Genomic DNA, 10,703 nt, shown 5'->3' with positions numbered 1-10,703 from the left:
CCGTTTTGTAGCCACATACCCCCACTAATTAATTTAGATAGTGATCAGTGACTTAACTGTTGGATCTATGCATACATATAGGTAGGTATCTATCTTTAGAGACCAACAAGAAGCTCGGCTTCTCTCGGCTTCCGGTTCAGCGGTTGCGTAAAAAAAGGCTATTACGGGGCTATTTTACCGAACTAAATATTTTGCCCAAAGCGATTAAAATGTTTTAATTGGCAAGTGTGTATCAGCATCATCGTTCGCATTAGCTTTGAATATACTCTAAACTCGTTCTAGGACGATAGGTGAGGGATATTGCCTACCGAGTGATAGGTAACGATTTAGTGCTCAAGTGGATAGCGTAGCTCACGTTCGCTGTGAAACAAAGAGTTTTTGGTGGGTGGGCTGGTTACGCGCAACTCTCTACTAATAATAGAATAATCTCCAACATTAATCAATGTTAAAAACGAAACGTAATCTTTCCTTTTAAAGCGTTATGCCTCCGTTTTTGCTACGGAGGGGTTTTGATTAATATCCTTTCATCTTCAAGATTGGAAGTTAGTTTTTAAAAATCAAAACACCTAAGTTTCCTTAAATTGCAATGTTCTTGAAAGAAGAAAAACTTTCCATTGAACTCGAGGTTACAAAAAAAAGTTGTTTCCTTGGCCATCTACTAATAATTCCACTTGTTACAAAACATTTAAATTTGTAAATTTTATTTTTGTCAATTTGCAGCTAAAAGTATCTTATCCATAACAGAATGTCATCGGTGCGTTTCGTTCTCTCAGCGTCGCATTCGGGAGCGTGGCATTCCTCAACCATCATCCCATTCCTTTCTTGCCGTTAATTTCACCCATGCCGGCAAATAATAATCCTCAGGGCACGCATTAGGGCTCCTTCTCCAGTTTTTGTGAATGGAGAGGAATTCCGGCAGGACATGGAGGGTCCTCCCATTCACCACCACCTTTGTTAGTTTCTCTATTCGTCCATCTCCTTTGCTTCCACACATTCGGGCAGTTCACACTTTTCCCTTCGTCTGCCCCAATTCTAGTTGAGACTTTAAAAAAAATTCCAATGTTAAACTTGCTGCCGGTCAAAAATACATTTTATCATGCTTTTTTTGGCCTAAATATTTACTCGAGAGTAATTTATATTTATAATTTACCTACTTTATTTATGTAATTTAAAGAATATAGTTTGGAAATACCTTACCCGACATAAAATTTGTATAATATCATAGTGGTTAACGTAAAGCCGCGTCAATTCCACATTGAAGCTGTTGAAACTTTGGATTGAAGGAAGGAGCTCCGTGGAATGGAGAGAACGCATGACTGCTGATCGAAGATTCTCAAGTGCAAATACCAGATAAATCCGTCAGATACTTCCAAACAAATATCCTCGCGGTCGGAGAAGGCCCAGGGAAACAAACCGTTCCCTTATTTCGCATCCACGAATACAAGGCCGATGTTGGCAGCATTATCGCCGGGGGAGGGGTGATCGGTAGCAGTCGACCATAGGAATTACGCATTGGAGATTGGTGTTTATTTATTAAAATTTATTGATTTTCTCGATGGTTAAAGCCTTTGCCCGTTAAAACATGTTAATTTTGGACAACTGCCGTATAATAAAGGCACCAAAGCGTGAAATTCGGATCGTGTGAGTAATTACAAACGGTATACATGATAGCTCATCTGCACGATTATCTGTCGATTGGTATGTGCTCCAGACCCGTAAATTCCATCAGAAAATGAGGTTTAAGTTTCGATCTTTTCTGGAAAGAATACTCGCTTCAATACTATATCCAAAATTAAGTGTAAAGCTAGTTAGGGAAAGTGTAAGCATTTTTGATGTGATATTTCGTCGTTAAAAACATCTTCAGTTCGTATGGTAAAACATGGTGTATCAGTGATAGTGTCCGTTTATGAATTGAAGATAACTCTGGAACTTTTCTCTTCACAGAACAATCAAGCAAAGCATTCTCGCCGGCACATCTTCCAATTGAATGGAAAATATGTGATGAGTGCAGAATAAAGCTCAATTATGAGCTCGGGAAGCCGCGGGAAATTTAACATTTGGGATGTTATGACCAAATACTGCCGTCCTAATAAGGTGATCAAAATTTATAGCGAACACCTCGTGTGTGTCCTATGTTTGAGGCGCAGCTGATGGACGGTTTCGATTTAGAAAACACCATAAAGTTCAATTCTCTATCTTTTCAGCTATGCCAGTGTCAATGCTTTATGCAATGAAATATTACGCTCATTTCTTGGTTGGAAAGGTGTAAACATGTTGTTGTCCCCGAAAATACGCTTGTACCGAAGGCTATGTAGACATTAATTTGTTCGATAAACGTTTATTTCATTCAAAATTTATTTATTAGAGCATATTTCTCGAAGGTCATCTCATAAAATATTGATGGCATTTGCCGAAATCATCCCGGATCCTGTCATGAAATCACAGCATGCTTTAAAACAGCTTTTTTCACGGGACCAATCCCTAAAAGCTTCGATTTTTGGCCTTCAGATGTCAGAAAATTAGCCTTTATTCGCTAATATATGGAATTCACTCTAATTTAGCGTAATCTGAGGTGAGCTAACCCTCACTTATCCGCATTAACCTGCTGGTTCAAGTAACCAGTGGTGAACTTAGAAAACCTGCGATATACCGATTGTTTCAAAATGAACAGCGCAGTTTTACTGCTTTCTAACATTTAGTAAACTAAAAGTACTGCTATAAATCAATCATCAAATGGAAGAGCAACTCAAACATTTTTTCAAAAGAACTTACAAGTATTCAACGTTAGCACCATTCGTCACGCGTCTCACGTTACCATATTATGTGAGTTCTTGCCAAACGTTCATTAGTGTCTCACGAGGAATTGTTGGAACAGCTGCTTCAATCCTATTTCTTAATTCGAAACGGTCAGCTGGTAGTGGAAGCACGGATATTATTATCACCTGGCGGATCACAACTTAATACGGAACGCAAGTTAATTACAGATTCCGTATTTGCAAACTCTAAAACACAAAAGGCTTTCTGTTCACTGTTCGCCATCTTGGCTACTAGCGCTGTCTAACGGATAGTGGCGGAAACATTAAGTGTACATGTGCATTGTTGCCAACAAACAAAACTGTTTCAGTTGCTCTTTCATTTAATTTGTCTTTTATAGCTGTAAGTTAAGTGTGATAAATATTATAGAGCGTTTAAATCCCTCTGTTCATTTTGAAACAGCCGGTATTTTCGCTTTTGTGGAGAGGTGCGTGGTGGCCCAGTTGATAGATCGGTGGGTTACTGATGAAAGAGAAACCGCCTTTCGTTCCCAGGTGAAACCTTTGGAAAGGGTCAAATAAAATCCTCTTAGTGATAGGTTACCTAAGGAAAGAAACCAACCCTCATCTACCCGAAATTTTTATAATTCACACGCGTGTAGCTTAGTGCGGGGTGAGCCCAACCCTCGACTATCCAAACCAAACTACGTTTTGAATCACGGAGAGAGTGAGCGGCATACTTCTTTACACCATTACACCAAAAGTTGCACCATTCATTTGATAAAATATCAAAATTAATTCGGCGACGCGCCTATATTTTATTTTGACTCTTACATCTTGCCATGTGAATGCCACTTTTTGGTTAAAGCAAAATTTTATTCATTTCTATGCAATCGCAAGTATTGTCAAGAGAAGACACGAAAAAAGCGAATTTCTAGGTGTTGTACGGAGAAATTAAATGGTGGCCTATTCTGGGGTATAACTTTCCATCACCTGTTCAAACCATCATTAAGGTTGAATCACCGAATGAGTGTATTCTGTGCACACTCTGCTTTTCCCCCACTCAGGTAGTTCTCCCTTCTTCATTGGTGTTATCTTTGCCGTGTCTCTTTCCTCCTCTTTAGCCGTCCAAACTCACCCACCGGCCATCCTCAACGTCCTCATCAACTCACTCCTCCCACGTCTCTCTATCTCCCCTTCGTCTCCACTCCTTACCTTTATTTTTAACATCAAACCCGAAAGTTCCCCGTCCTAATTAAGGAGCGACTTCCTCCCTTAGGTGTTGTCCTTTTCCTACTCTTTCTCCCCCGCTCGCTCCCCTCCACTTCCTCCCTTCAGTTTTCTCTCCGCGGAGAAGTTAAAGAATTTAAGTTTTGGAATGGACTCTCTTTATGCGTCTTGGTGTCCATTGAGCCAGAAACTTCGTCCGTGCGGTGCTCTTAGAGAGAGAAAGAGAGAGGTCTGGAAAAGGCAGTATGGCGTGCTCGTGGAGTGTTTCAAGGAACCGTTGAAGTTAGGGTCGACGGGAAAGGGATACAACCGAGTTCTCGGCAGGAAAAATACGGCTTCTCACGAGAGCCGCCATAGCACATACCTTTTCGAATATGTAGATATATGTATACACGAGTGTGGGTATGCAATTATTATTTTTTCTGCTTCTTGAAGGAATTTGCGGTTCATTTTAATATTCATCATAAATGTTTACTGCGTGGAAAAAAATGGAAGTTCATTTCCTCTCGCCGAGGGACTCTTTCAAAAAAGTTTCAGGGCAGGGAAGAGAATGAAAAAATGTAGAAGTTTTAGCCCCCTCACCCACTAACTCCAAGACGTCTTCGGTGGCTAAGAAGGCAGCCCGGCAAGGAGGAGTGATATTGAATTCGTGGACTCTCGGATTTATGTATTCTATGCTTGTTTTTTTTGGTGAAGTTGGGATGTGCTATGGTCACCGTGCTCTAGTTTCCTTCGGGATTATTAAATGAATTATTCGGTCATATTCGCTCGCTCAATACGCATCGCTGCGCGTTTCCGCGTTATAGTACAGTGATGAAAAATGCCTGTATGGAGACCTGCAAAAATGTCTCGTGAATTAATGCTCGAGGTTAAAATTTTCAGTGGGTACCCAAAATAACAAATCCTCGTTTGTTATTCCGCTACAAAATTTGACGGCTGCCCTATATGGTGTATTCCGCGTAACATTACCGTTTTTCAATCAAGCATGTTTTGCGCTCAAATCTGTGGAAGCCAGAAATGTAGAGTTCATTGAAAAGCGAGGTGAATGAAGCAAAGTTTCTTTTTCAGTCATTATGCCTTTGTTGCTCGTATATTTGGTGTTAAATTGAGTGAATTTCGGCTATTTCCGCTGTAATTATATTTTTATGTCTCGTTAAAGACCCAAGAGGATGACAAATCACGAAAAAAATTCTGATATTCAAATTATGAATTCTTTCCTGCAGTAATTGTAAAGAATACTGTCATTGATTTTATTTTCTGCAAGCCAACTTTAATACGAGGGAAATCTGTGGAATTGCAGCCAGAAATGTAGAGTTCACTGAGAGGTGAAGTGAAAGATGTAAAGTTTCTATTTTAATAATTTTGCCTTTGTTGCTCGCATATTTGGTTTTTAGTTGAATAAATTTTGTTTATTTCCGCTGTTATTATATTTCCTGACTCGTTAATGAACCAAGAGAATGAAAAACCACGAAATAAAATTCTGATATCTAATTCATGAATTCTTTGCTGCAGTAAATGTGAAGAATATCATCATTGATTTTATTTGCTATATGCTGACTTTAATGCGAGGGATGGATTGTGTTTAAAAAATGAAGACTTTCACTTTAGCTGAATCGTGAATTATACTCCATTGCGCTTTTATCACAGTGCAATAAAATGCTTTGAAGAGCCAGAGAATAATTACTCGTTTGAATGCTTTCATTCGACTGCTGATGAAAGCGAGAAATTAATGTCATACGCGTGAGCTCCATATTCTTCGTGCCAAATATTTTGCCTTTCATTGATTGATTTTATTTATTTTAGACCAATAATTTCGGTGCTTGTTCACATTTGCCCGAAAGAATTGATTTTTCTGTGAAACGGTTGTGCTTCCATTCATACATTTTATTGTATGGAGATTGTGCTGTGAATTGTCGAAGTTGTTAACGAAATGAAAATTGACTTATTTCACGCTCCGTTAGCGAGCTCTCAGTTATCATTTCATCTTACATATTTAAAACATCGGAGTTAGATCCTGCAGAGAGTCAAACAATGGAGTATCTACAATTTTATTTTAAATTGTAGATTATGATAGAATTTAAAAATAAATAGACCGTTTTTTTTACCCTTAACTAATTTCTCGTGCTCTACCCCCGAAAAATCGACGGACTTAACCCTTTCTCTAACTGTGACTTGATGACGTCACGCGATCCAGCCGAGCGGGTCGGCGCTGCTCAAAGGCTCCTCACGCCGTTAGTTGTTTATTCTCTTACAACCGATTCCTTCCCATTATGAGTGGTTCTCCCTGTTCAAATTTAAACCCGGAACTCTGATGACGTAATCAACTCATGAAATGTGAGCGACAATTTCATATTTACTTTAGTTTAAATGAATGCAAAAAGTGACTGAATAATCAATATTTTATTCAGTCACGGCTATCTTTACCTTTCGTCCTCCGCAAGATTTAAATAAATTGTTATTTCGGGTCTAGTTGAACGACCCTGTTTGACTTCTGTGACCTATTCACTTTTGAGACTGAAATTAAATTCGGGTTCAAGCAAATCTGATCATACTTAAGTAGTTTCTTCAGTAGCACAATTGAAGTGAGAAGTATTGGTTATCATCGCGAAAATATCCTTTGAGTCCATATGAAATTATTCATCAACTTTTAATTTCTTTGTTATTAATTAGATTTTATTATTTCTCTTGTCTTGACCTCTTTTAATTATTGGTCAAAAATTCCTGGAGTATAGGTCATATAATGCAAAAACTTTTTTGCCAACGTTTCGGTTTATTTTAAAACCTTCCTCAAGGCTATGAATGAAAAAATGGGAATACAAGAAAATACAGTAATATACAATATTGATACATAAATAAAGGTTACAAAACAGTTTTTTTATAATAATATAATAAAAAAATGATGAGAAGGGAATTCACAAGAATTTTGACATACCTTTGTTTACCACATATGTGTTTATTGATAGTAGGTAACTAAGCTATTACCTAACTTAGACATCATTAATTTCGATTAATTAAATAAAAATAAATTTTGCTAAAGTTTTCAATGTATGTTTTTTTATTACATCTGTTAATTGATATGTGAACCATTTCTTTGAATAGTCTTTTTCTCAAATTAATCTCATGATCTAAAATTTCGGCGTTGTCAAAATCGAAAACATAGCCATTGTTTATGCTATGGATAGCAAGGGCACACAGTGTTGCACCACCTTTTAGTAATGAATTGTGTTGTGAAATCCTGTTTTTTTTTAAATATTGTGATATTTGTCCTATATAGCAAGTGTTTAAAAAGTTTTTTGTAACCTTTATTTATATATTTATATTGTATACTCGCAGCTGAGCTTTAAGCCACCGAGTGCGTCCACCGGGTTGCGGATGGTGGGTCAACCTCTATATATAGAGGTTAGCTGCGATATAAGCGAGTTCTCTCGTCGAATAAGCAGTCGTGGACAAAAAGAGGCGGTAATCCGAGGTGGTATGGGTCTATCCCTGGGTGAGATAGGCCTTATAAATGATACATTAAACCTGTGAAGATACCGTGACTTGGCGATGAGAGGCCGCCAAAAATTATGCCTCACATCACCCGGAGGAGAGGGCAGCATCTCTTCTTCATATGAGTGAAGGCGGAGATCACGATGGTCAGTACAGCGACACTCATTACACTTCAGGCGTGGTAACATTTACTTTAACGGCTGTAGTACTGCGATGTGGAAGGCAAGGGGAAACCACCACATTATTATCCCGAGGAGTCGCAGCTACTCCAACTTTAAATTATCTGACATGATGGAATTCTTTCAGGTAAAAAATTCCGGAGGTAAACTAGTCCCCCATTCGGATATCCGGGCGGGGACTACCCGAGAGGGTACATAGGTCAATTGTGATAAAGTTATGAGGATAGGTACATGGAACGTGAGATCACTCAGGACTTGCGGTAAGCTAGAAAACCTTAAAGTGGAAATGGAAAGACTGAATATCGACGTGCTAGGAATCAGCGAAATGAAATGGCCTGAGGGAGACTTTTGGAGTGGAAGCTATAGGATTATACACACAGGATCCCTGAACGGTAATGCTGGGGTTGGGATAATGCTCATAAAGAGCGCCGGAATGCGTGTGAAAAGCTTCCTACAGTAAAATGAAAGATTAGTTATGGTGAATATAGAGACTAAGCCGGTAGATACCTAGTGGTACAAGTCTACATGCCTACGACAGGCTACGAGGATGAGGAAGTTGAAGACGTCTACGATGATATCAAGGAAGTAATCAAGCAGGTAAGGGGCGAAGAAAACCTTATTGTTTTAGGTGATTGGAACGCTGTCGTCAGCGAAGGCTAGGATGGAAGAATAACAGGAAAATATGCATTAGGAAATAGAAATGAAAGAGAAGAAAGGCTGTTAGAGTTCCGCACAGAACACAAATTAGTGGTTGCCAACACTCTATTTAAGAATCACATGCGAAGAAGATACACATGGAAAATGCCAGAAGACAAAATACGATTTCAACTAGACTATATTTTAGTGAAGCAGAGGTTTAGAAATAAGATAAAGGACTGTAAAAGCTACCCGGGAGCAGATATCGACAGTGATCATAATCTAGTGATGATGAAATGCCATCTGAAATTCAAGAAATTGAAGAAATCAGCAAAGAACACCTGGCAATTAGAGAAACATAAGGAGCCAAAAAAATCAACAGGCCTTTCAAGAAGTAGTGGAGCGCAAGATGGGACTAGATCAGTCTGAAAACTTAGTTGAGAATAACTGGACTACCATAAAAAGTGGGTTTCAGGAGGCCGCTAGAGAAGTTCTAGGGAGAAGAAAATGTGTAAAGAAAAAGCCATGGATCACGGATGAAGCCCTAGACCTCATTGAAGAACGGAGAAAGTATAAGAATACGAATACTGAGGAAGGACAGGCTTGCTACAAGAGAATAAAGAACGAGATTTTCCGCAAAGCGAGGAAAGCCAGAGAAGCGTGGATGAGGAACATATGTGAGGACGTACAAAATAACCTCGTACAAGGGAAAGAGGAAGCGGTCTATAGAATAGCGAGGAACCATTTCAAGGAACGAAACACAAAATGTAATACCATAAGGGACAAGAATGGAAACATTCCAATTGAAAACGAAGACAAAGCCGAGAGATGGAAGGAATACCTGGAGGAACTATACAACGGGAGCAAACTTAGCTCAAAAGTTCTCGAAGAGGAAAGTGAAGTTGAAAAGGATGACATTGGAGAAAGCATCTGTGGCGCATCGTCCGCCACAATGTAGAGTTGGACCAGTGGATAAGTGTCCGCCTACTAATCGGACGGCGCGCGTTCGAGTCCTGGCGCCGGCCGGTATTTTTTCCTATATCTTTTCAGGAATTCTAGAAGGTTCGAGGAAGATCCGGCGCGGCGTTCCATAATATTCGCCGCATGTATATAAGCTAGCCATCTGGGCTACCCAAGTTCAGTTCTGTATTGTCAAGTCACAATAAACGCCTCTCCGCAGATAACCGAAGTGTGTTATTTAGCGTAGCCATCGCTACAGTGGTGACCCCGACAACACGCGACCATGGCAGACGCAGATCAACTCGCCAAACTGCAGGCTCAAATCGCGGGACTCCAGCAGCAACTCGCCGCACACCAAACGAACCACAGCCAACAGCTAGCGCTCCTTCAAGAACAGCACCAGCAGGCTCTGCAGCAACAACAGCAGCAAACAACGCTGTCATCGCAGCAAGCCTCACCGTCTCCATCATCCTACGGCGTCGACACTGCTGCCGTCTACCGCGTCACTCCGAAACTGCCTCCTTTCTGGCCAGCACAGCCTGAAATATGGTTCGCCCAAGTCGAAGCACAATTTTCTTTGGCCAACATCACCTCGGACAAGACTAAATACGATTACGTCGTGGGAAACCTAGACCATCGTTTTGCCAGTGAAATAAGCGATCTTATCGTGAATCCTCCGGCCGAGAATCGTTACCTAACGCTGAAAAACCTATTGATACAGCGCGTCTCTCCCTCCGAGGATCAACGGGTGCGGCAACTCCTCACAGCAGAAGAGCTCGGTGATACCAAGCCTTCGCAACTATTACGACGCATGCGGTCTCTCATCAGCACCACCCTTGTGGAGGATTCTTTCCTCCGCACATTATGGTTGCAACGTCTTCCGGCCAACGCTCAAGCCATCCTGCAAACGCAAGTTACTTCAATGCCTCTTGATGAACTTGCAAATATGGCCGACCGCATCGTCGCCGTGGCTCCGCCTCCAACTGCACCCGCCATCCATGCAGTACGCCATACCAACGATGTTTCGTCATTGGCCCAACGGGTTGAGAAACTCTCAAAGCAGCTCGAAGATATACAAGCTCATCTGAAAAAACCTCCGTACTCACGGACTTGGAGCAGATCTCTACCCGCGCCGCGCCCCGCTCAGCCTGAGATGTGTTACTACCATCGCAAATTTGGAGCCGAAGCCAGACGTTGCATCCAGCCATGCACCGCAAATGCAGTGAATCCGGTAAACTCCAACAGCGACTCGTAACGGCGGCTATGAGTCGTTCTATCACAGGCTGCCGCCTCTTCGTCACCGACCGCCTCTCCCAGCGGCGTTTCCTCGTAGACACAGGATCGGATCTCTCAATCTACCCTGTAAAATTATGCACCGAACAACGAACCTGCACTGACTACGAGCTCTCCGCAGCCAATGACAGTAGGATCCGTACTTATGGTACTTTCCTTCTAC

The 10,703-nt window shown here is 40.9% G+C and overlaps 1 protein-coding gene across 1 annotated transcript; it reads left to right on the top strand.

Moving 5' to 3' along the window:
• Window positions 1-9,530: 9,530 nt before the first annotated feature.
• Window positions 9,531-10,502, top strand: LOC124173981. The gene has a single exon (XM_046553145.1). The coding sequence runs from the start codon at window positions 9,531-9,533 to the stop codon at window positions 10,500-10,502; it is 972 nt and encodes a 323-aa protein (XP_046409101.1).
• The last annotated feature ends 201 nt before the right edge of the window (window positions 10,503-10,703 follow it).

Source organism: Ischnura elegans, chromosome 2, assembly GCF_921293095.1.
Source record: "Ischnura elegans chromosome 2, ioIscEleg1.1, whole genome shotgun sequence".
Classification (NCBI taxonomy): Eukaryota; Metazoa; Arthropoda; class Insecta; order Odonata; family Coenagrionidae; genus Ischnura; species Ischnura elegans.
Note: the sequence above shows the minus strand (reverse complement) of the source record. Positions and strands in the feature narration are given on the sequence as shown.

Bases quoted from the DNA above. Each gene is read 5' to 3' on its own strand.
- LOC124173981 (XM_046553145.1), top strand. From the start codon at position 9,531: ATGGCAGACGCAGATCAACTCGCCAAACTGCAGGCTCAAATCGCGGGA.